Source organism: Mustelus asterias, chromosome 33 (genome assembly GCF_964213995.1).
Source record: "Mustelus asterias chromosome 33, sMusAst1.hap1.1, whole genome shotgun sequence".
NCBI lineage: Eukaryota > Metazoa > Chordata > Chondrichthyes > Carcharhiniformes > Triakidae > Mustelus > Mustelus asterias.
Window position 1 is genome coordinate 1,737,442 of NC_135833.1, and position 25,322 is coordinate 1,762,763.

At 49.2% G+C, this 25,322-nt stretch overlaps 1 protein-coding gene across 2 annotated transcripts in view; it reads right to left on the reverse strand.

Annotated features, from left to right (window-relative positions):
* The window catches only part of sptbn2 (spectrin, beta, non-erythrocytic 2), a 249,750-nt gene that overhangs the window by 103,761 nt on the left and 120,667 nt on the right, over nucleotides 1-25,322 (reverse strand). For both annotated transcript variants that reach the window (XM_078200926.1, XM_078200925.1), the window contains exons 3-10: nucleotides 23,134-23,307; nucleotides 16,963-17,054; nucleotides 14,189-14,269; nucleotides 12,762-12,877; nucleotides 10,573-10,685; nucleotides 9,243-9,430; nucleotides 7,722-7,839; nucleotides 4,789-4,947 (exon numbers count right to left, since the gene is read on the reverse strand). In XM_078200926.1, the coding sequence (XP_078057052.1) occupies nucleotides 4,789-4,947; nucleotides 7,722-7,839; nucleotides 9,243-9,430; nucleotides 10,573-10,685; nucleotides 12,762-12,877; nucleotides 14,189-14,269; nucleotides 16,963-17,054; nucleotides 23,134-23,307 (1,041 nt within the window). The remainder of the gene's footprint in view (nucleotides 1-4,788; nucleotides 4,948-7,721; nucleotides 7,840-9,242; nucleotides 9,431-10,572; nucleotides 10,686-12,761; nucleotides 12,878-14,188; nucleotides 14,270-16,962; nucleotides 17,055-23,133; nucleotides 23,308-25,322) is intronic.

Genomic DNA, 25,322 nt, shown 5'->3' on the forward strand with positions numbered 1-25,322 from the left:
TGCTGAGAGAACCTGCAGGATCTATATAACCAGAAGTGTCAGGTCACAGCGAGATCTCTCCTCTTTAACAGCAACCCTGTGAAGTGTTGCCAGCTAATGTACAATCTGCTAATAAACAACCGCTGATTGTAAGTCATAATATTTAAGGAAGGATAAAGGAAGTACTTTGCCTGCGACTCTGAGCCACAAAACAAGGCAGTACTGGATGTCTCATAGAACAAAACTGCGAGTGAATCCGAACAATCCTGATCAGCCATGATCGTATTGAATGGCGGGGCAGGCTCGAGGGGCTAGATGGCCTACTCCTGCTCCTATTTCTTATGTTCTTATGAGTGGTGAGGCCTACTCCGATAACGGGCGCACAGTGGGTTAGCACTGCTGCTTCACAGCGCCAGGGACCCGGGTTCGACTCCCGGCTTGGGTCACTGTCTGTGTGAAGTCTGCACGTTCTCCCCCCGTGTCTGCGTGGTCTTCCTCCGGGTGCTCCGATTTCTTCCCACAGTCCAAAGATCATAGAATCCCGACAGTACAGAAAGAGGCCATTCGGGCCACTGAGTCTGCACCGACCACAATCCCACACAGGCCCTACCCCCATATCCCTACATATTCTGCCCACTAATCCCTCTAACCTACGCATCTCAGGACACTAAGGGGCAATTTTAGCGTGGCCAATCAACCTAACCCGCGCATCTTTCGGACTGTGGGAGGAAACCGGAGCACCCGGAGGAAACCCACGCAGACACGAGGAGAATGTGCAAACTCCACACAGACAGTGACCAGAGCCGGGAATCGAACCCAGGTCCCTGGAGCTGTGAAGCAGCAGCGCTAACCACTGTGCTACCGTGCCGGCCCAATGTGTGGGTTAGGTGGATTGGCCATGATAAATTGTCCCTTAGTGTCAGGGGGACTAGCTGAGATAAATGCATGGGGTTATAGGGATTTGGGTGGGATTGTGGTCGGTGCAGGCTCGATGGACTGAATGATCTCTTTCTGCTTTGTATGTTCTGTGTTCTATGACTATAACACTATATTCCGCACCCCCTCCTTTCCTTTGCCCCTATGTACTCTATGTGGACTGCTGCCTCACAGCGCCAGGGACCCGGGTTCGATTCCCGGCTTTGGATCACTGTCCGTGTGGAGTCTGCACGTTCTCCCCCCAATGTCTGCGTGGGTTTCCTCCGGGTGCTCCGGTTGCCTCCCACAGTCCTGAAAGACGTGCCGGTTAGGGTGCATTGGGCCGTGCTAAATTTTCCCTCAATGTTACCCGAACAGGCGCGGAGCGTGGTGACTAGGGGATTTTTTCACAGCAACTTCATTGCAGTGTTAATGTAAGCCTTACCTGTGACACTCATAAATGTCCAAGGTAGGTTCTTTACTCAGTGAGTGGTTGGGGTGTGGAATGGACTGCCTGCTGTGATCGTACATAGAACATAGAACATTACAGCGCAGTACAGGCCCTTCGGCCCTCGATGTTGCGCCGACCAGCGGAACCAATCTAAAGCCTCTCTAATCTACACTATTCCAATATCATCCATATGTTTATCCAATAACCATTTGAATGCTCTTAATGTTGATGAGTCCACTACTGCTGCAGGCAGGGCATTCCACACCCTTCCTTCTCTCTGAGTAAAGAACCTACCTTTAACATCTGTCCTATATCTCTCACCCCTCAATTTAAAGCTATGTCCCCTCATGCTAGCCATCACCATCCGAGGAAAAAGGCTCTCACTATCCACCCTATCTAATCCTCTGATCATCTTGTATGCCTCTTTTAAGTCACCTCTTAACCTTCTTCTCTCGAACGAAAACAACCTCAAGCCCCTCAGTCTTTCCTCATACGATTTTCCCACCATACCAGGCAACATCCTGGTAAATCTCCTCTGCACCCTTTCCAACACTTCCACATCTTTCCTATAACGCGGCGACCAGAACTGTACGCAATACTCCAAACGCGGCCGCACCAGAGTTTTGTACAGTTGCAGCATGACCTCCTGGCTCCGAAACTCAATCCCTCTCCCAATAAAAGCTAACACACCGTACGCCTTCTTAACAACCCTATCAACCTGGGTGCCAACTTTCAGGGATAGTGGAGTCAGACACTTGAGGAACATTTAAGTGGTTATTGGATAGGCACATGGAGCACGCCAGGATGATAGGGAGTGGGATAGCTTGATCTTGGTTTCTGATAAAGCTCGGCACAACATCGTGGGCCGAAGGGCCTGCTCTGTGCTGTACTGTTCTATGTTTAATCTTATTGCTTTCAAATGCTGACAAGGACGCTGTCTCTATTTTGGATTTTCAGTGTTTCAGGGGGAGTGGGTTTGGGTTCTTCTTATCAGCAATGCATGTGGTGTCATTGTGCGTGGAATTTGGGAGTGAGTCACTCCCTTGGGCAGAGGTTAATAGCCACATAAACGTCACAGCAAGGATTTTAGTGGCCTCGAGAGGGTACACAGACAATGAACTGCAACGACTCTGGGTATCAGGAATTTAAGGTTCACAGGAATGATTAAGGACTTTGTTTATCTTTAGCCAGACGAATCTCTGCGTTTGACTGACCTCAGTTTCAGCTTCCATCTTCTCACCACAGCACCCCCCTCCTCCTGTACCTTTGTTAAATTATGCATTGAGTACGAGTGGGTTCGCACTGCTGCCTCACAGCGCCAGGGACCCGGGTTCAATTCCCGGCTTTGGGTCACTGTCTGTGTGGAGTTTGCACGTTCTCTCTCCCCGTGTCTGCGTGGGTTTCCTCCGGTTGCTCCGGTTTCCTCCCACAGTCTGAAAGACGTGCTGGTTAGGGTGCATTGGGCCGTGCTAAATTCTCCCTCAGTGTAACCCGAACAGGCGCCAGAGTGTGGCAACTAGGGGATTTTCACTGCAGTGTTAATGTAAGCCTACATGTGACAATAATAAATATACTTTGAACTTTAGAAAAAGGGGATTACTAGGGAATGATGAATTAGATAGTATAAAAGTTTATTTATTAGTGTCACGAGTAGGCTTACATTAACACTGCAATGAAGTTACTGTGAAAATCCCCTAATTGCCGCACTCTGGCGCCTGTTTGGGTACACTGAGGGAGAATTTAGCACGGCCAATTCACTTAACCAGCACGTCATAGAGTCATTTAGTCATAGAATCCCTTCAGGGCAGAAGGAGGCCATTCAGCCCATCAAGTCTGCACCAATAGCTATCCCACCAATTCCCTATCCCCGTAACCCCATGTATTTACCCTAGCTAATCCCCCTGACACTAAGGGGCAATTTAGCATGGCCAATCCACCTAACCCGCGCATCTTTGGACTGTGGGAGGAAATCGGAGCACCCGGAGGAAACCCACGCAAACACGGGGAGAACGTGCAAACTCCGCACAGACAGTGACCCGAGCCGGGAATCGAACCCGGGTTCCCGGCACTGTGAAGCAGCAGTGCTAACCACTGTGTCACCAACTCAAGGCAGATGTTAATAAAGTTCCAGGAGGAGAGGGGCTGTGGTGAGAAGGGAGAAACCGGGACTGAGATCAGTCAAACGCAGAGATGTGTCTGGCCAAGTGGCTTTTTGATCCGACAGATTTTGGTATGGCTGTTGTCCTCAGAGCCTGAATCTGGAGGTTGTGTGGTACACAAGTACTCCACCCGTTGTTGAAGCACTTACCCTGTATTGCGACTGTGGATGGAGAAAGAACAGCGACAACAATGATTTACCAACCAACATGGCAATTGTGGCTCTAAAATGGCTGTTCTGGCTGAGAGCGAAGCATGCTGGGAATTTTGGTCAACTTATCGATTAGAACCACACGCAGGTCGTAAAGTTGCTCCGGTCTGGGAACTGTGATCTGAAGCTTCCCAGATAAGGGAAGTTGTTTACATTAACTGAGACATTGTCGCTCTGAGTTTTATGGCTGCTATGTGTGGAGCATGCAGTTTGAACTAAATGTCATGCTTTCGTTCAAAAGTAATTTCACTGGATGTTCAAGCCATGTGATCGGTTTCAGGTGGCACAGTGGGCTGGATGATAGAGAATCTTCCGGGAGCGAGTGGAGAACTGTGGATAAAAGGACATGTAGGTCCTTTGTTTGGCAGCGATAACTCGAAGAGACCAACCGTCGCAACAAGACTTGTACCCTGAAGGGTGCTTCAGAGAAGGAGGAGATAGATGCTACATCGAGGATATTTCTTGGCCAGGGTTTTCCTAAACTCTGTAGTATCTATTTCCAGTTAAATAGTTAAAGTTGATGTTCAGTTAGAGTTAAAGTGCAGTTTAAGAGTTAAAGTTCAGTTGAAAATTGATGTTCGGGGGTTCGAGGTAAAGTTCAGTAAAGAGTTAATGAGTTGTTTATGTTTGAGTTGGTCCCAGAAGGGACCGGGTTCAATTCCCGGCTTGGGTCACTGTCTGTGCGGAGTCTGCACGTTCTCCCCGTGTCTGCGTGGGTTTCCTCCGGGTGCTCTGGTTTCCTCCCACAGTCCCGAAAGACGTGCTGGTCAGGGTGCGTTGACCGGAGACAGGCGCCGGAGTGTGGCGACGAGGGGAATTTCGCAGTAACTTCATTGCCATGTAAGCCTTACTTGTGACTGATAAATAAACTTTAAAGGGGATGTGGTGAGAAGGCAGAAGCTGGGATGGAGATTTGTCTGGCCAAGTGGCTTTCTGACGTGACGAATATTTGGTATGTCCTCAGAGCCCTAATCCGGAGGCCGTGTAGTACACAAGTGCTCCGCCTGTTGTTGAGGCGCTTCCCCTTGTATTGGTACAAAGTTATAGACATGGGAGTGCGTCCACCTCTGCTTACCTGTGAAACGAGGCGCTGGTTTTCACTCAGCCAGGTCTCCCTCATGGCGGCCTTCCGGTCAAAGCGGTGGGCAAGTTGTTCTAGTTTCTCCTGTCGAATGAGCTCGGTTCTCAAGGCCAGCTCCCGTTCGTGCTCAGCTTTCTCCAGTCTCTCCCAGGCCTGGATGTGTGGGAAGGGTGGGCGAAGGACAGGACATGAAAGACATTGTAACCCCAGTGTGGCGTAAGCATTTATTTACACCCGCAAGTTATAAGACATAGGAGCAGAATGAGGCCACTCGGCCCATCGAGTCTGCTCCGCCATTCAATCATGGCTGGTATTTTTCTCATCCCCATTCTCCTGCCTTTTCCCCATAACCCCTGATCCCCTTATTAATCAAGAACCTATCTATCTCTGTCTTAAAGACACTCAATGACCCGGCCTCCACAGCCTTCTGCGGCAAAGAGTTCCACACATTCACCACTCTCTGGCTGAAGAAATTCCTCCTCATCTCTGTTCTAAAGGATCGTCCCTTTAGCCTGAGGTTGTGCCCTCTGGTTCTAGTTTTTCCTACGAGTGGAAACATCCTCTCCACGTACACTCTATCCAGGCCTCGCAGTATCCTGTAAGTTTCAATAAGATCCCCCCCCTCAACCTTCTAAACTCCAACGAGTGGAGACCCAGAGTCCTCAACCGTTCCTCATTTCGACAAACTCTTCATTCCAGGGATCATTCTTGTGAACCTCCTCTGGACCCTTTCCAAGGCCAGCACATCTGAATGGTTGGACTTATCACGTCCATCCAAACATTAAGTATCAGAATGTCCATTAAATAAAGGCACTACCTCATGTTGCAATAAAAACAAACAAAAGAACCTTCTGAAAAGCGCAAAATCCTCAGATAAAAGCAAAATCCTGCGTATGCTGGAATCTGAAACAAAAAACAGAAAATGCTGGAAAATCTCAGCAGGTCTGACAGCATCTGTGGGGGGGAGAACAGAGCCAACGTTTCGAGTCTGGATGACCCTTCATCAGGGCTAAGAGCAAAAGGAATCAGCAGATATATTGTTCTCCCCGTGTCTGCGTGGATTTCCTCCGGGTGCTCTGGTTTCCAAGTACAGTCCAAAGATGTGCGGGTTAGGTGGATTGGCCATGATAAATTGCCCCTTCGTATCCAAAGATGTACGGGGTAGGCGGATTGGCCATGCTAAATTGCCCATTAGAGCCCAAAGATGTGCGGGTTAGGTGGATTGGCCATGCTAAATTGTCCCTTAGTGTCCAAAGATGTGCGGGTTAGGTGGATTGGCCATGCTAAATTGTCCTTAGTGTCTAAAGATGTGCAGGTTAGGTGATTTGGCCATGCTAAATTGTCCCTTAGTGTCCAAAGATGTGCAGGTTAGGTGGATTAGCCATGCTAAATTGCCCCTTAGTGTCCAAAGATGTGCGGGTTAGATGGATTGGCCATGCTAAATTTCCCCTTAGTGTCCAAAGATGTGCAGGTTAGGTGGAATGGCCATGCTAAATTGCCCCTTCGTGTCCAAAGATGTGCAGGTTAGATGGATTGGCCATGCTAAATTGCCCCTAAGTGTCCAAAGATGAGCGGGTTAGGTGGATTGGCCATGCTAAATTGCCCCTTAGTGTCCAAAGATGAACGGGTTAGGTGGATTGGCCATGCTAAATTGCCTCTGAGTGTCAGAGGGACTAGCTAGGGGGAATGCATGGAGTTGTGGGGATAGGACCTGGGTGGGATTGTAGCCGGTGCAGACTCAATGGGCCGAATGGCCTCTTTCTGCACTGTAGGATTCCGTACTATGACGGTGAGAGGAGGTGGGTGGAATGGGACAAAGGGCATGTTAAGGAGGGTACAGAAGGCTGAGAAGGTGCTAAAAGTGCCCATTAGGTGATCAGAATGTGTGAATGGCAGAACAGAGGGACAGATGGTTAAGGGACTGCCTGAGGATCATGGCTGTTGTCCTGAAAGAGGAACGGGTGGGGATGGGGGGAAAGAAGGAGGACTGGAATGGACAAGTGGGAAAATGGAAGTGAGAAGGAAGGGTGATAATTCCATTCCAGCTCTCCTTCTTGCCCCCTCCCAGCTCTGACGAAGGGTCAACCAGACTCGAAACGTTGGCTCTATTCTCCCCCCACAGATACTGTCAGACCCGCTGAGGCTTCCAGCATTTTTTTTTTTTGTTAGTGCAAAATCCTTGGCTTTTACCATCTGGTGGTTAGCGCTGCTGCCTCACAGCGCCAGGGACCCGGGTTCGATTCCTGGCTTGGGTCACTGTCTGTGTGGAGTCTGCACGTTCTCCCCGTGTCTGTGTGGGTTTCCTCCGGGTGCTCCGGTTTCCTCCCACAGTCCCAGAGAGGTGCGGGTTAGGTGGATTGGCCATGCTAAATTGACCCGAGTGTCAGGGTGTGGTGAACCATCGTTGGTTCCCACTAGATAGTACTGAGCCAGGGTCTGGCCAGTACTACAAGTATGTATATATGTTGCTGTTGGGGTTAGGGATGGGTTGTTCTACTTGTTGCTGTTGGGGTTAGGGTTGGGCTGTTCTACCTGTATTATAGTTATTATGGTACATCCCAGTCGGGCTCCGCCTCCTGGGAGAGGTATAAAGGTCACTGCTCTGTCTGGGACCCCCTCAGTCTGGGATCGTGTATATAATTAGTAGCTTCGTTGTAACAGCAAATAAAAGCCTTTATTTCCTGAGCATCTCAAGCCTCGTGTGTGATAACACGCATCACAGGGGGACGAGCTAGGACAAATATGTGGGATTACGGGAATAGGGCCTGGGTGGGATTGTGGTCGGTGCAGACTCGATGGGTCTCCTTCTGCACTGTAGGATTCTATGAAAGGCGTGCTGGTCAGCAGTGACTGTACGCGGGTCCTACACTGTACTTTTGTTTTAGATACATTTAATGGACCGTCAAGTGGCGAGCAGGATTCCTCACCTTGTTAATATCGGAGATAAGCTTGCCCTCTCGCGGGATGTAGACTTTCTGATTGTTGGCTCTCATTTTGCTTTGAATGGTAAAGAGCAGCACCTCGAGATTACCCTTCTCTGTGAACCTGTCAAAGGAAGCATGGAAAGAATCTGGCTTAGCTGCTGTTACCGCACCCCGCGGCGCCGATCTTTGCTTTTCACAGAGGACTTCATCGAAACTCTGCAATGCAGAATGAGGCCATTTGGCCCACCGAGCCTGCACCGACCACAATCCCACCCAGGCCCTATCCCCATAACCCCACATATTTACCCCCACTAATCCCTCTAACCTACACATCCCGGGACACTAAGACGCAATTTAGCATGGCCAATCCACCCAACCTGCACATCTTTGGACACTAAGGGGCAATTTAACATGGCCAATCCACCTAACCTGCATATCTTTGGACAATAAGGGACTATTTAGCATGGCCAATCCACCTAACCCGCACATCTTTGGACACGAAGGGGCAATTTAGCATGGCCAATCCACCTAACCCGCACATCTTTGGACACGAAGGGGCAATTTAGCATGGCCAATCCACCTAACCTGTACATGTTTGGACACTAAAGGGCAATTTAGCATGGCCAATCCATCTAACCTGCGCATCTTTGGACACTAAGGGACAATTTAGCATGGCCAATCCACCTAACCTGCATATCTTTGGACACTAAGGGACTATTTAGCATGGCTAATCCACCTAACCCGCACATCTTTGGACACTAATGGGCAATTTAGCATGGCCAATCGACCTAACCTGCACATCATTGGACACTAAGGGGCAATTTAGCATGGCCAATCCACCTAACCCGCACATCATTGGACACTAAGGGGCAATTTAGCATGGCCAATCCACCTAACCCGCACATCATTGGACACTAAGGGGCAATTTAGCGTGGCCAATCCACCTAACAAGCACATCTTTCGGACTGACTCCACACAGACAGTGACCCAAGCCGGGAATCGAACCTGGGTCCCTGGCGCTGTGAGGCAGCCGCGCTAACCCACTGCGCCACCCTGCAGCGCCCTCGGTATCAGAGTCTGCCCTGGATGGGTGTCCCAGACCAATCCCCAATATAATTTACGTAGCCTGTTTGTGGAATCCATCCCGGACTGAGAGCGGCAATATCACCGCAGAGGGGGCGAGGGAAAGGGCCCAGTGGTAAATGAGCTGGGAATCGAACCCGGGTCCCTGGCGCTGTGAGGCAGCAGTGCTAACCCACTGTGCCACTGCTCCTGCCCCTTTTTAGGAGGCCATTCGACCCATCGGGTCTGCACCGACCACAATTCCACCCAGGTCCCATCCCTATAACCTCATGTACTTACCCTAGCGAGTTCCCCCTGACACTAAGGGGGGTTAGCATGGCCAATCCACCTAACCTACACATCTACCACTGTGCTGCCCTTTTATATATACACAGGTTCCAATGCCAATCTATCATTGATACTGGCCGGGCACAGGGGAGGTGCAAGCTCAGGCTCACTTACTTGGGGGGTTTCTCAACAGTGCGGTATGTGTTGAATGCCTGGAGCTGGTTTTGAACCCCGTTCAGGGAGTTTGCCAGTTTACGGTCATTCAGTGTGACGATGGTGTGCTCAATCCACTGCAGGAGGTCCGAGGCCAGAGTCTCATACTTGTCAATCATGTTGTCCGCCTCGATCGCGTAGTCCAACACCTGAGACAACACGAACAGCACAATTATTCATCGGTGCGTGGGGCATCGCAGATCCATACACAACATTATCGGAAGGATCAAAGAACCCTACAGTGCAGGAGGAGGCCATTCAGCCCATCGGGTTTGCACCAACCACAATCCCACCCAGACCCTGTCCCCATAATCCCATGCATTTACCCGAGCTAGTCCCCCTGACACTAAGGGGCAATTTAGCACGGCCAAGCCTCCTAACCTGCACATCTTTTGGACTGTGGGAGGAAACCGGAGCACCCGGAGGAAACCCATAGAACCATAGAAAATTACAGCTCAGAAACAGGCCTTTTGGCCCTTCTTGTCTGTGCCGAACCATTTTATGCCTCGTTCCACTGACCTGCACTTGGATCATATCCCTCCACACCCCTCTCATCCATGAACCCGTCCAAGTTTTTCTTCAATGTTAAAAGCGACCCCGCATTTACCACTTTATCCGGCAGCTCATTCCACACTCTCACCACTCTCTGCGTGAAGAAGCCCCCCCCCTAATATTCCCTTTAAACTTTTCTCCTTTCACCCTTAACCCATGCCCTCTGGTTTTTTTCTCCCCTAGCCTCAGCGGAAAAAGCCTGCTTGCATTCACTCTATCTATACCCATCAAAATCTTATACACCTTGATCAAATCTCCCCTCAATCTTCTACGCTCCAGGGAATAAAGTCCCAACCTATTCAATCTCTCTCTGTAAATCAGCTTCTCAAGTCCCGGCAACATCCTTGTGAACCTTCTCTGCACTCTTTCAATCTTATTTACATCCTTCCTGTAACTAGGTGCACAGACAGTGACCCAAGCCAGGAATCGAACCCGGGTCCCTGGTGCTGTGAGGCAGCAGTGTTAACCACTGTGCCACCCCGAATTCTCGGCTTGGGTCATTGTCTGTGCGGAGTCTGCACGTTCTCCCCGTGTCTGCGTGGGTTTCCTCCGAGTGCTTCGGTTTCCTCCCACAGTCCGAAAGACGTGCTGGTTAGGGTGCTAAATTCTCCCTCAGTGTAACCCGAACAGGCGCCGGAGTGTGGGCGACTGGGGGATTTTCACAGTAACTTCATTGCAGTGTAAATGCAAGCCTTACTTGTGACACTAATCAATAAACTTGTATCGTTCCTCCACATACCTTCCCAATACGTTTCCCTTCGACAGCCAGCGCCTTCATCTTGGAGAAGTAGTGATAGTAAGTGGCAACGTACGTAATGATCGACTTCTCGTCAGGCTGATCCACGCTGACATCTGGGAGCACAAAAGCCAGAATGAGTGTGGACGCACTCCTCCATCAAACGCAAACACTTGCATCAGGGTCAAACAGAGTCAAATCTCGGAACTTTACCGCTTTGCCCACCCGAGGCTCGTCAGGTCCCACCCAGGGCCAACGGAGAATGCCGTTCTGAAAACTTCTCCCGCCCCCGTACCGGTAAAATTCCAACCATAGAGTCATAGACATTTACAGCATGGAAACAGGCCCTTCGGCCCAACTTGTTCATGCTGCCCTTTTTTTTACCACTAAGCTAGTCCCAGTTGCCTGCGTTTGGCCCATCTCCCTCTATACCCATCGTACCCATGTAACTGTCTAAATGCTTTTTAAAAGACAAAATTGTACCCATCCATCTCCCTCATTTTTTACATATTCATTCACGGAACATGGGCGTCGCTGGCTGGGCCAGCATTTATTGCCCATCCCTAGTTGCCCTTGGAGAGCAGTTGAGAGTCAACCACATTGCTGTGGCTCTGGAGTCACATGTAGGCCAGACCAGGTAAGGACGGCAGATTTCCTTCCCTAAAGGACATTAGTGAACCTCTGTACCCATCGTACCCATGTAACTGTCTAAATGCTTTCTTAAAAGACAAAATAGTACCCGCCCCTACTAGTACCTCTGGCAGCTCGTTCCAGACACTCACCGCCCTGTGTGTGAAGAAATTGACCCCCTGGACACTTTTGTATCTCTCTCCTCTTACCTTGAACCTATGCCCTCTAGTTTTAGACTCCCCGATCTTTGGGAAAAGATGTTGGCTATCTAGCTGATCTATGCCCCTCATTATTTTATAGACCTCTATAAGATGAGGTTATAAAGCCTTCTACGCTCCAGGGAAAAAAGACATACAGGTTAGGTGCATTGACCGTGCTAGATTTTCCCTCAGTGTCCAGGTTAGGTGGATTTGATGTGCAGGTTAAGTGAATTTGCCATGCTAAATTGCCCCTTAGTGTCCAAAGATGTGCAGGTTAGGTGGATTGGCCATGGTAAATTGCCCCTTTGTGTCCAAAGATGTGCAGGTTAGGTGGATTGGCCATGCTAAATTGTCCCTTATTATCCAAAGATGTGCAGGTTAGGTGGATTGGCCATGCTAAATTGCCCCTTGGTGTCCAAAGATGTGCAGGTTAGATGGGTTGGCCATACTAAATTGCCCTTTAGTGTCCAAAGGTGTGCAGGTTAGGTGGATTGGCCATGCTAAATTGCCCCTTTGTGTCCAAAGGTGTGCGGGTTAGGTGGATTGGCCATGCTAAATTGCCCCTTAGTGTCCAAAAATGTGTAGGTTAGGTGGATTGGCCATGCTAAATTGCCCCTTAGTGTCCAAAGATGTGCGGGTTAGGTGGATTGGCCATGCTAAATTGCCCCTTTGTGTCCAAAGGTGTGCGGGTTAGGTGGATTGGCCATGCTAAATTGCCCCTTAGTGTCCAAAGATGTGCGGGTTAGGTGGATTGGCCATGCTAAATTGCCCCTTAGTGTCCAAAGATGTGCGGGTTAGGTGGATTGGCCATGTTAAATTGCCCCTCAATGTCCAAAGATGTGCGGGTTCGGTGGATCGGCCATGCTAAATTGCCCCTTAGTGTCCAAAGATGTGCGGGTTAGGTGGATTGGCCATGTTAAATTGCCCCTCAGTGTCCAAAGATGTGCGGGTTAGGTGGATTGGCCATGCTAAATTGCCCCTTTGTGTCCAAAGGTGTGCGGGTTAGGTGGATTGGCCATGCTAAATTGCCCCTTAGTGTCCAAAGATGTGCGGGTTAGGTGGATTGGCCATTCTAAATTGCCCCTTAGTGTCCAAAGATGTGCGGGTTAGGTGGATCGGCCATGCTAAATTGCCCCTTAGTGTCCAAAGATGTGCAGGTTAGGTGGATTGGCCATGCTAAATTGCCTGTTAGTGTCAGCGGGACGAGCTAGAGTAAATGTGTGGGGTTACGGGGATAAGGCCTGGGTGGGATTGTGGTCAGTGAGGACCCGATGGGCCGAATGGCCTCCTTCCGCACTGTGGGGATTCTATGTCACCAAGATGAGGATCGGGTCCTTGCCAGGTTCCTGCGCCCTTACGTACCTTCAGGATCCAGCAGCTTGGTGAGTCCCAGCTGCTGTTCAGCCACATTGAACGCATTCTGTAGGTTGTAGTGAGCATTGGACTTCTTCAGTTTGTCAAAATCGATCAGATCAGGCCTGAAACAAAGAGAACAAAGGTCCCACCAAACATTGAAGGACAATGCAATGCTAGCATCGTGCGACCAAGTAGGATTCTGCGCAGGGCAAGGCTAGAGTGGGATAGGAACATCAGAAACAAGAGCGGCACAGTGGCACAATACCGCTGCCTCACAGCGCCAGGGACCCGCGTTCGATTCCCGGCCTCGGGTCACTGTCTGTGTGGAGTTGTAACTTGAATCATTGGACGGTGACACAAGATCGCTCTCTGGTCAGTGGGTAAGAAGCTGTATATTCACTGGAGTTTAGAAGAGTGAGGGGGGATCTCTTAGAAACTTATAAAATTCGAACAGGGTTGATTCAGAAAGAATGTTCCCGATGGTGGGGGGAGTCCAGAACTAGGGGTCATAGTTTGAGGATTAGGTAGTGCGGTGGCACAGTGGGTTAGCACTGCTGCCTCACAGCGCCAGGGACCCGGGTTTGATTCCTGGCTTGGGTCACTGTCTGTGTGGAGTCTCCACGTTCTCCCCCTGTGTCTGCGTGGGCTTCCTCCGGGTGCTCCGGTTTCCTCCCACAGTCCAAAGATGTGCAGGTTAGGTGCATTGGCCGTGCTAAATTGCCCCTTAGTGTCCAAAGATGTGCAGGTTAGGTGGATTGGCCATGCTAAATTGCCCCTTAGAAACATAGAAACATAGAAAAACTACAGCACAAAACAGGCCCTTCGGCCCCACAAGTTGTGCCGAACATATCCCTACTTTTTAAGCCTACCTGTACCCCTCCATTTAGTGTCCAAAGATGTGCAGGTTAGGTGGATTGGCCATGCTAAATTGCCCCTTATTGTTCAGAGATGTGTAGGTTAGGTAGATTGGCCATGCTAAATTGCCCCTTAGTGTCCAAAGATGTGTAGATTAGGTGGATTGGCCATGCTAAATTGTCCCTTAGTATCAGGGGGATTATCAGGGTAAATATGAGGGGCAATGGGAATAGGGCCTGGGTGAGATTGTGGTTGGTGCAGACTCGATGGGCCAAATGGCCTCCTTCTGCACTGCAGGGATTGATTGTACCTACGTTGGTCTAAAAGCAGAGAACTTGGATAATCATAAACTGGCGGGGGCAAACAATACCGTTCCCAGGGGCTGGCTTTTCAGCCCCGCTCGCCACATGACCGGAAATTCCCACCCGTGGTCAACGGGACCTTTGCTTGGTCCGTGTCCCGTCCGTGACGATTCCCGTGGCGGGCGGGACACGGACAGGAAAACTGCGCTCTCCACCTTGTCGAAGGACTCTGCTGTCTTTAAATTTTTCCCGCGGCCAAAGGAATGAGAGACATACCTGTGCTTGTGGACAATTGCATTGAAGGCCAGTCCGTCCCTCCAGCTCGTGGTGAAGTTGTGAACATTAACATTGGGGTACCTGCCGAAACACCAAAAACAACTCATTACCGACAGATAGTGGGGTGGGGAGACGTGCCTGGGATGGTCTCTGGGTAGAGTAATTGGGCACTCAGACTGAATGGTCTCTCTTATCAGTGTCTGTAACCATAACACCGTAAGACAAAGGAGCAGAATGAGGCCACTCGGCCCATCGAGTCTGCTCCGCCATTCAATCATGGCTGATATTTTTCTCATCCCCATTCTCCTGCCCTTTCCCCATAACCCCTGATCCCCTGAGAGTCATAGGGGTTTACAGCATGTTAACAGGCCCTTCGGCCCAACTTGTCCATGCCGCCCTTCTTTTTCAAACCCCTAAGCTAGTCCCAATTGCCCGCATTTGGCCCATATCCCTCTATACCCATCTCACCCATGTAACTGTCTAACTGCTTTTTAAAAGACAAAATTGTACCCGTCTCTACTACTATCTCTGGCAGCTTGTTCCAGACACTCACCACCCTCTGTGTGAAAAAATTGTCCCTCTGGACCCTTTTGTATCTCTCCCCTTAAACCTACGCCCTCTAGTTTTAGACTCCCCAACCTTTGGGAAAAGATATTGACTATCTAGCTGATCTGTGCCCCTCATTATTTTATAGACCTCTCTAAGATCACCCCTAAGCCTCCTACGCTCCAGAGACAAAAATCCCAGTCTATCCAGCCTCTCCTTATAACTCAAACCATCAAGTCCCGGTAGCATCCCAGTAAATCTCTTCTGCACTCTTTCTAGTTTAATAATATCCTTTCTGTAATGATCTTATTAATTTCTTATTAATCAAGAACCTATCTATCTCTGTCTCAATGACCCGGCCTCCACAGCCTTCTGCGGCAAAGAGTTCCACAGATTCACCACTCTCTGGCTGAAGAAATTCCTCCTCATCTCTGTTTTAAAGGATCGTCCCTTTAGCCTGAGGTCGTGCCCTCTGGTTCTAGTTTTTCCTACCAGTGGAAACATCCTCTCCACGTCCACTCAGTAACAACCCCAACTTTGCCACCTAACCGGAGGTACTCAATTGAAAGAGCAGGCTTAAGTTCCGTAGGGGTGGGGGTGGATCGGTGAGCCAGGCAAGCAGAACACTTTCTGGAAATGTCCAAGACCAGAATCAATCAGTACGTACCTGATTCGCAAGCTTGAGTACTATAGAAACATGGAAACTAGAAGCAGGAGTAGGCCATTCGACCCTTCGAGCCTGCTCCGCCATTCATTACGATCATGGCTGATCATCAAATTCAACATCCTGATCCCCCGCCTTCCCGTAGGGCAGCACGGTGGCACAGCGGGTTAGCACTGCTGCCTCACAGCGCCAGGGACCCGGGTTCGATTCCCGGCTTGGGTCACTGTCTGTACGGAGTCTGCACGTTCTCCCCCCGTGTCTGCGTGGGTTTCCTCCGGGTGCTCCGGTTTCCTCCGACACTCCGAAAGACGTGCCAGTTCGGGTGCATTGACCCGAACTGGCGCTGGAGTGTGGCGACTAGGGGAATTTCACAGTAACTTCATTGCAGTGTTAATGTAAGCCTTACTTGTGACAAATAAAATAAACTTTAAAGCTTTTTCCCCCCCATATCCCTTGATCCCTTTAGCCCAAGAGCTATAAAAACATACAAACCAGAATATATTGATAAAAATATATTGCTGCTTTTGAATTTTTTGAACAATGCATAATGGTGTTGGGTGTGGAACACTTTTCTACCCAGGGGCAGTGCCAAACACTCAGTGGGCAAGCGTAGCACAGACAGATACAACATAAGGTTCCCCTTACTCTACTCCAACAGAGGGCCACCGCTTCAACTCTGTGTGGAGTCTGCACGTTCTTCCCATGTCTGCTTCCTCCGGGTGCTCCGGTTTCCTCCCACACCCGAAGGATGTGCAGGTTAGGTGGATTGGCCACGCTAAATTGCCCCTTCGTGTCCAAAATGTGCGGGTTAGGTGGATTGGCCATGCTAAATTGCCCCTTAGTGTCCAAAATGTGCGGGTTAGGTGGATTGGCCATGCTAAATTGCCCCTTAATGTCCAAAATGTGCGGGTTAGGTGGATTGGCCACGCTAAATTGCCCCTTAGTGTCCAAAGATGTGTGGGTTAGGTGGATTGGCCATGCTAAATTGCCCCTTAGTGTCCAAAGATGTGCAGGTTAGGGGGATTGGCCATGCTAAATTGCCCCTTGGTGTCCAAAGATGTGCAGGTTAGGTGGATTGGCCATGCTAAATTGCCCCTTCGTGTCCAAAGATGTGCAGGTTAGGGGGATTGGCTATGCTAAATTGCCCCTTAATGTCCAAAATGTGCGGGTTAGGTGGATTGGCCATGCTAAATTGCCCCTTCGTGTCCAAAAATGTTCAGGTTAAATGGATTGGTGTCCCAAGATGTATAGGTTAGGGGAATTAGTCGGGTAAATATGTAGGGTTACAGGGATAGGGTCCAGGTAGGATGTTCTGTCGGAGGAGTCGGTGCAGACTCGATGGGCCGAATGGCCTCCTTCTGCACTGTTGGGATTCTATGGACCTCAGAAGTTCATTCTAAGTAGAGGTTTTGGTTCAAATGAAGGGACGCACTCTAAATGTTAATTCCTTGGACAGATGTTGATTAATCTGTTGTGCTTTTGAAACACACTCTGTTCTTCATCTTTGTACATTGCAAGGATTGGCCATTTATTCCACTCTGGCTTTTTTTCCATTTCCTCTTACCCAGCTGTCTTCATCTGGCACCAGAGCAGAAGTGCGTCCTTGGCGGATTTCTTTTCCTTGTTATCCTCTGTTTCCACGCTGATATCCTGGATCTTTGAAACAAAAGCCACGATGGTTAAAGTACAGATGAGGAAGCTTGAGTATTATACAGACATAACGTTGGTTAGGCCACATCTGGAATACTGTGTCCAATTCTGGTCACCACACTACCAGACGGACGTGGAGGCTTTGGAGAGGGTACAGAAAAGGTTTACCAGGATGTTGCCTGGTATGGAGGGCATTAGCTATGAGGAGGGATTGAATAAACTGGGATTGTTCTCCCTGGAAAGACGGAGGCTGAGGGGCGACCTGATAGAAGGTTATAAAATTATGAGGGGTACGGATAGGGTGAAAAGTTGGAAGCTTTTTCCCAGAGCAGAAATGACAATTACAAGGGGGGCACAAGTTCAAGATAAGGTTCAGTGGAGATGTGCGGAGGGATCTTTTCTTCCACAGAGGGTGGTGGGGGCCTGGAATGCGCTGCCAAGTGAGGTGGTTGAGGCAGATATGTTGGCCACATTAAAGACTTATCTTGATGGACACATGAACAGAAGGGGAATAGAGCAGTTGGTCCAGATAGGACAACGCGATCGGCGCAGGCTTGGAGGGCCGAAGGGCCTGTTCGCGTGCTGTACTGTTCTTTGTTCCGTGTTATTCACTGCAGGCGAAAGCAAATCATCATTAGGGCTTCCAGATAACACTGACTCATGATGGATAGCTGATGTGTCCTTCTGTGGCAACTGATCAGAGGATGGCTCGTGCCTTGTGAGTCAATGGCTGGAGATTTACCGGCATGTCCGCCAGAGGTTCATAGCATCCCGCCCGAGGCCAACGGAGAATGCCGTTCTCCGAGCCTCACCTGGTCCCCGGAATCAGGTCGGGTGTGCCGGTAAAATTCCAGCCAATATTTTCTGGACAGGTTGGGAGCCTGGGAGAGAAAGCGGGTGGGGTTGCAAGGGGGGAGCGAGATCATAAGTTGGTTGCTTTCCCAGTCAAGAGGCAGTCAAAACCCAGTTTCTGGACACATCGTGAAAATAGGTACGAGGTAAGCCATTCAACTTCCGTCTAATTGCTCTAATGATGCGGCAACGGTGGCACAGTGGGTTAACGCTGCTGCCTCACAGCGCCAGGGACCCGGGTTCGATTCCCGGCGTGGGTCACTGTCTGTGCGGAGTTTGCACGTTCTCCCCCCGTGTCTGCGTGGGTTTCCTCCGGGTGCTCCGGTTTCCTCCCTCAGTCCAAAGATGTGCAAGTTAGGTGGATTGTCTAAATTGTCCCTTAGTGTCAGGAGGACTAGCTGGGGTAAATGTGTGGGGTGATGGGGATAGGGCCGAGGTGGGATTGTGGGTGGCGCAGACTCGATGGGCCGAATGGCCTCCTTCTGCATTGGAGGATTCTATGATTCGAACGCAGGAAAGGTGTAGTGAGAGGGACATGACTCACGTCTTTTTGTGTTATCTTTTTTTAACACATGCACTTCTGACAAAGGAAAATGAAGAATGATCGTGATGGAAACAAAGAAACTAGAAGCAGGAGGAGGCCATTCGGCCCTTCGAGCCTGCTCCGCCATTCATTTTGATCATGGCTGATCATCCAATTCAATATCCTGATCCCCCCCCTTCCCCCCCCGATATCCCTCGATCCCTTTATCCCCAAGAGCGATATCTAATTTCTTCTTGAAATCACACGACGTTTTGGCCTCAACTACTTTCTGTGGGAGTGAATTCCACCACTCTCTGGGTGAAGAAATTTCTCCTCACCTCAGTCCTAAAAGGTTTACCGATGATCCTCAAACTATGACCCCTTAGTTACATAGAAACATAGAAAACTACAGCACAAAACATTCCCTTCGGCCCCACAAGTTGTGCCGAACATATCCCTACCTTTTAGGCCATAGAAACATAGAAAACTAGTTCTGGACTCCCCCATCATCGGGAACATTCTTTCTGAATCTACCCTGTCTAACCCTGTTAGAATTTTATAAGTTTCTATGAGATCCCCTCTCACTCTTCTAAACTCCAGTGAATATAATCCTAACGCACTTAGTCTCTCCTCATATGACAGACCTGCCACCCCAGGAATCAGCTTGGTAAACCTTCGCTGCGCTCCCTCTATAGCAAGGACATCCTTCCTCAGATAAGGACAACAAAACTGCACACAATACTCATATATGAAATTTATATATTTATATATGTAATATGTGCATGTATTGAAATTTAAATACTGAAATCATAGAAACACTATAGTACAGAAAGAGGCCATTCGGCCCATCGAGTCTGCACCGACCACAATCCCACCCAGGCCCTATCCCCATATCCCTACATATTTACCCACTAATCCCTCTAACCTACGCATCCCAGGACACTAAGGGCAATTTTTAGCATGGCCAATCAACCTAACCCGCACATCTTTGGACTGTGGGAGGAAACCGGAGCACCCGGAGGAAACCCACACAGACACGAGGAGAATGTGCAAACTCCACACACTGGTGACTTGAATAAACTTTGTAACCCGATGTTGCTCCTTGAAGACCACTTCCACAATGTGAAGAACTTCATAGAAACCCTGCAGTGCAGGAAGAGGCCATTCGGCCCATCGAGTCTGAACTGACAACAATCCCACCCAGGCCTTATCCCCCGTAACCCCACGCATCCACCCTGCTGATCCCCCTGACAATAAGGGGCAATTTAGCATGGCCAATCCACCAAACCTGCACGTCTTTGGACTGTGGGAGGAAACCGGAGCACCCGGAGGAAACCCACGCAGACCCACGAGGGGGAGAACGCGCAGACTCCACACAGACGGTGACCCAAGCCGGGAATCGAACCCGGGTCCCTGGCGCTGTGAGGCAGCAGTGCGAATCACTGCGCCGCCCATTTAAAAAAATAACATTAACTTTGCAAATAACTTCTGTGTTAGGGACACAAACACAAATCTGTTGTCTGCCAACAGGGCGACATTAGCTTTTATTGGTAGAGGGATTGAGTTTCGGAGCCAGGAGGTCATGCTGCAACTGTACAAAACTCTGGTGCGGCCGCATTTGGAGTATTGCGTACAGTTCTGGTCGCCGCGTTATAGGAAAGATGTGGAAGTGTTGGAAAGGGTGCAGAGGAGATTTACCAGGATGTTGCCTGGTATGGTGGGAAAATCGTATGAGGAAAAGCTGAGGGGCTTCAGGTTGTTTTCGTTAGAGAGAACAAGGTTAAGAGGTGACTTAATAGAGGCATACAAGATGATCAGAGGATTGGATAGGGTGGATAGTGAGAGCCTTTTTCCTCGGATGGTGATGGCTAGCATGAGGGGACATAGCTTTAAATTGAGGGGTGAGAGATATAGGACAGATGTTAAAGGTAGGTTCTTTACTCAGAGAGTAGTAAGGGCGTGGAATGCCCTGCCTGCAGCAGTAGTGGACTCGTCAACATTAAGAGCATTCAAATGGTTATTGGATAAACATATGGATGATATTGGAATAGTGTAGATTAGAGGGGCTTTAGATTGGTTTCACTGGTCAGCGCAACATCGAGGGCCGAAGGGCCTGTACTGCGCTGTAATGTTCTATTAGACTGAAGATAAGTGCGGCAGGCGGTAAAGAAGGCAAATGGTATGTTGGCCTTCATTGCGAGAGGTTTCGAGTACAGGAGCGAGGGATGTGTTGTTGCAATTATACAGGGCCTTGGTGAGGCCACACCTAGAGTATTGTGTGCAGTTTTGGTCTCCTTTTCTGAGGAAGGATGTTCTTGCTCTTGAGGGAGTGCAGCGAAGGTTTACCAGGCTGATTCCGGGGATGGCGGGACTGATGTATGAGGAGAGATTGACAAGATTAGGATTGTTTTCGCTGGAGTTCGGACGAATGAGAGGGGATCTCATAGAGACTTATAAAATTCTAACAGGATTAGACAGGGTAGATGCAGGGAGGATGTTCCCGATGGTGGGGGGAGTCCAGAACCAGGGGGTCACAGTCTGAGGATTCGGGGTAGACCATTTAGGACGCAGGTGAGGAGACATTTCTTCACCCGGTGAGCCTGTGGAATTCATTCCCACAGGAAGTAGTTGATGCCAAAACATTGAATGTATTCAAGAGGCGGCTGGATATAGCACTTGGGGGCGAACGGGATCAAAAGTTATGGGGAGAAAGCAGGATTAGGCTATTGAGTTGGATGATCAGCCATGATGGTGATGAATGGGGGAGCAGGCTCGAAGGGCCGAATGGCCTCCTCCTGCTCCTATCTTCTATGTTTCTATCTGGAGCAATAATTTGCACATTTATATTGCAACTTTTGTTCTTCACCCATTCTCGTCCCTTGCGCGACCCCCTGTCCCCGCTCCCCTCCCATTGCTCCCCCAATCTGGGCTCTGGAATTCCTTCCCCAAATCTTCCCCATCTCTCTCCCCCATCTAAGGATTTAGCCCAGTAAACATTTGTTGCACTCCCTCTTTCGATAAGGAGATCAAAATGATACACAGTGCTCCATGTATCAGGCATTTTATGTTTATCTACTTAACTTTCATCTTGCAGGTTTGAGCTTGGGATTAAGTGCGCCTCGAGTGTGCCAAACCTCAACGTACTGTTTGGGTTTGATTTATCTCTCTATTAAGGGTGTTGGACAGTGGAACACTATCATTCCGAAACCTCTACTCTCCAGTGTAGGGAACAACAATCCAATTCTTAAACCTCCGCACATCATTCAGGTGTCTTAAGCTGGACGTCAGTTTAAATAAGTTTTATTGGCTTTGCAACGCCTGAGTACCCTTCACATTTGTAGAACAATGAAAATTGCACGAAAATGGTGGGATCTTCCGGCCGCCCTCGCCCCGAAACCGGAAAATCCCACCCGACGTCAACAGATCTTTCCATGGTCCGCCCCTCACCCGCGGGTGGAACAGGAAAATTCGCCACGATATTTCTTTTTTTTGTGTTTGTTCATGGCCAGCATCTACTGCCCAAACCTGAAGTCACTTATCACTCAGAAAGGGCAAGTTTAGGTGAGGTACAGGGACAAAGGGATCGCGGGAGTATAAAGACACCAATTGCCAAAAGATCCGCCAAAGGTGTACAAGGCCATTCAAATGAAAAGTAGACCATGCACCAGGTTTTATTGCCATAGGGATAGAATTGGAAAGTAGGAAAGTTATGATAAACCTGTATTGAACCTTGTTAGACGACACTTAGAGCGCTGTGTGAAGTTCTGGTCGCCATATTATAAAAAGGAATATGGAGGAACTGGAGAGAGTGCTGACAAAATTTTCATAGCACAGTACAGAAGGAGGCCATTTGGCCCATCGAGTCGGCATCGACAACAGTCCCACCCAAGCCCCATCATCGTAACCCCACGTATTTACCCTGCTAATCCCACTGACACTAAGGGGCAATTTAGCGTGGCCAATCCCCTGAACCCACACATCTTTGGACATTAAGGGGCAATTTAGCCCGGCCAATCCACCTAACCCGCACATCTTTGGACACTAAGGGGCAATTTAGCATGGCCAATCCACCTAACCTGCACATCTTTGGACATTAAGGGGCAATTTAGCACGGCCAATCCACCTAACCCGCACATCATTGGACACTAAGGGGCAATTTAGCATGGCCAATCCACCTAACCTACACATCTTTGGACACTAAGGGGCAATTTAGCATGGCCAATCCACCTAACCCACACATCTTTGGACACGAAGGGGCAATTTAGCATGGCCAATCCAACTAACTCGCACATCTTTGGACACTAAGGGGCAATTTAGCATGGCCAATCCGCCTAACTCGCATATCTTTGGACACTAAGGGGCAATTTAGCATGGCCAATCCACCTAACCTACACATCTTTGGACACTAAGGGGCAATTTAGCATGGCCAATCCACCTAACCTGCACATCTTTGGACACTAAGGGGCAATTTAGCCTGGCCAGTCAACCGAACCCGCACATCTTTGGGCTGTGGGAGGAAACCGGAGCACACGAAGGAAAGACACGGGAAGAATATGCAAGCTCCACACAGACAGCCACCCAAGGCCAGAATTGAACCCGCGTCCTTGGCACTATGAGGCAGCAGTGCTAACCACCGTGTCACCCTCTCATTCATTCACTATTCACAGTCAGTTAATTTCCTTCTTGATGCAACAACCCTGCAGTAACTACCTGGAAGCGAAGGATGATGGTCCAGATTAGGCCCAGGGTGAGGCGATGGTTCCCATCCACAATGTCATGAGAGCCCATGTTTTCCAGGTGGACTTTCTGCTCCTTCAGGAATTGCAAGGCCTTGTCCACGTTCTCCAAACAGTGAATCCGCATCCGTCCTTTGGTGGGTTTGGGCTGGGAATAGAAGCAGAGACCTTGGGTTAATACACAAATGCCTGAGGTCACGTACTGGGATACAGTGAAAAGTATTTTTTTTTGCGCACGATACAGACACAACATATCGTTCATCAACTTTTTTTAATGTCAAACTTTGGATCACCCTTTGGGTACTATGCACATTTAAAGTTTATTTATTATTGTCACGAGAAGGCTTACATTAACACTGCAATGAAGTTACTGTGAAAATCCCCCAGTCGCCACACTCCGGCGCCTGTCCGGGTTACACTGAGGGAGAATTTAGCACCCTAACCAACATGTCTTTCGGACTGTGGGAGGAAACCAGGGCACCCGGAGGAAACCCACGCAGACACGGGGGGAGAACGTGCAGACTCTGCACAGACAGTGACCCGAGCCGGGAATCGAATCCGAGCTAAGGGTGTAGAGAAAGATCAACTTAATATACGGTAGGTCCATTCAAAGGTCCGATGGCAGTATGTTACTTGGATAGCCAGGAAAGTCCTGCAGGATTAGGTAGAATCCCTGCAGTGCAGAAGGGGGCCAGTTGGCTCATCGAGTCTGCATAATCCCACCCAGGCCCTATCCCCATAACCCCATGTATTTAACCTAGCTAGTCCCCCTTAGACACGAAGGCGCAACTTGGCATGGTCAATCCACCTAACCCGCACATCTTTGGACACTAAGGGGCAATTTAACATGGCCAATCCACCTAACCCACACATCCTCGGACACTAAGGGGCAATTTAACATGGCCAATCCACCTAACCCGCACATCCTCGGACACTAAGGGGCAATTTAACATGGCCAATCCACCTAACCCGCACATCTTTGGACACTAAGGGGCAATTTAGCACGGCCAATCCACCTAACCCACACATCCTCGGACACTAAGGGGCAATTTAACATGGCCAATCCACCTAACTCACACATCCTCGGACACTAAGGGGCAATTTAACATGGCCAATCCACCTAACCCGCACATCCTCGGACACTAAGGGGCAATTTAACATGGCCAATCCACCTAACCCGCACATCCTCGGACACTAAGGGGCAATTTAGTATGGCCAATCCACTTAACCAGCGCATCCTCGGACACTAAGGGGCAATTTAGCATGGCCAATCCACCTAACCTACACATCTTTGGACACCAAGGAGCAATTTAGCATGGCCAATCCACCTAACCCGCACATCTTTGGACACTGAGGGGCAATTTAGCATGGCCAATCCACCTAACCAGCGCATCTTTGGACACTAAGGGGCAATTTAGCATGGCCAATCCACTTAACCTGCACATCTTTGGACACTAAGGAGCAATTTAGCATGGCCAATCCACCTAACCTGCATATCTTTGGACACTAAGGAGCAATTTAGCATGGCCAATCCACCTAACCTGCACATCTTTGGACACTAAGGGGCAATTTTGCATGGACAATCATCCGACCATAAGACCATAAGACATAGGAGCAGAATTCGGCCACTCGGCCCATCGAGTCTGCTCCGCCATTCAATCATGGCTGATATTTTTCTCATCCCCATTCTCCTGCCTTTTCCGTATAACCCCTGATCCTCTTATTAATCAAGAACCTAACCTGAAGATCTTGGGACTGTTGCACACTTGTGCAGCTCCTGTTCCTCAGAGGCAATTGACACCTCGAGGATTTGCAAGGCTGATAATGAGCCAAAAACATTGGAAACTGAGTACACTGAAGAGTATGATTTTTTAACATTTGGCATCTTTCCCCATCTAGCTGCACGCAAAAATAAAGGTGACTTTGATTTTATACTGTGGATTCATCGGTCATTAAAAAATAATGAATTAAAATTAAAATTAAAAAATAATGCCCAAGACCGCAAGGAACTACAAAGGGTCGTGAATGTAGCCCAATCCATCACGCAAACCAGCCTCCCATCCATTGACTCTGTCTACACTTCCCGCTGCCTCGGGGAAAAGCAGCCAGCATAATCAAGGACCCCACGCACCCCGGACATTCTCTCTTCCACCTTCTTCCGTC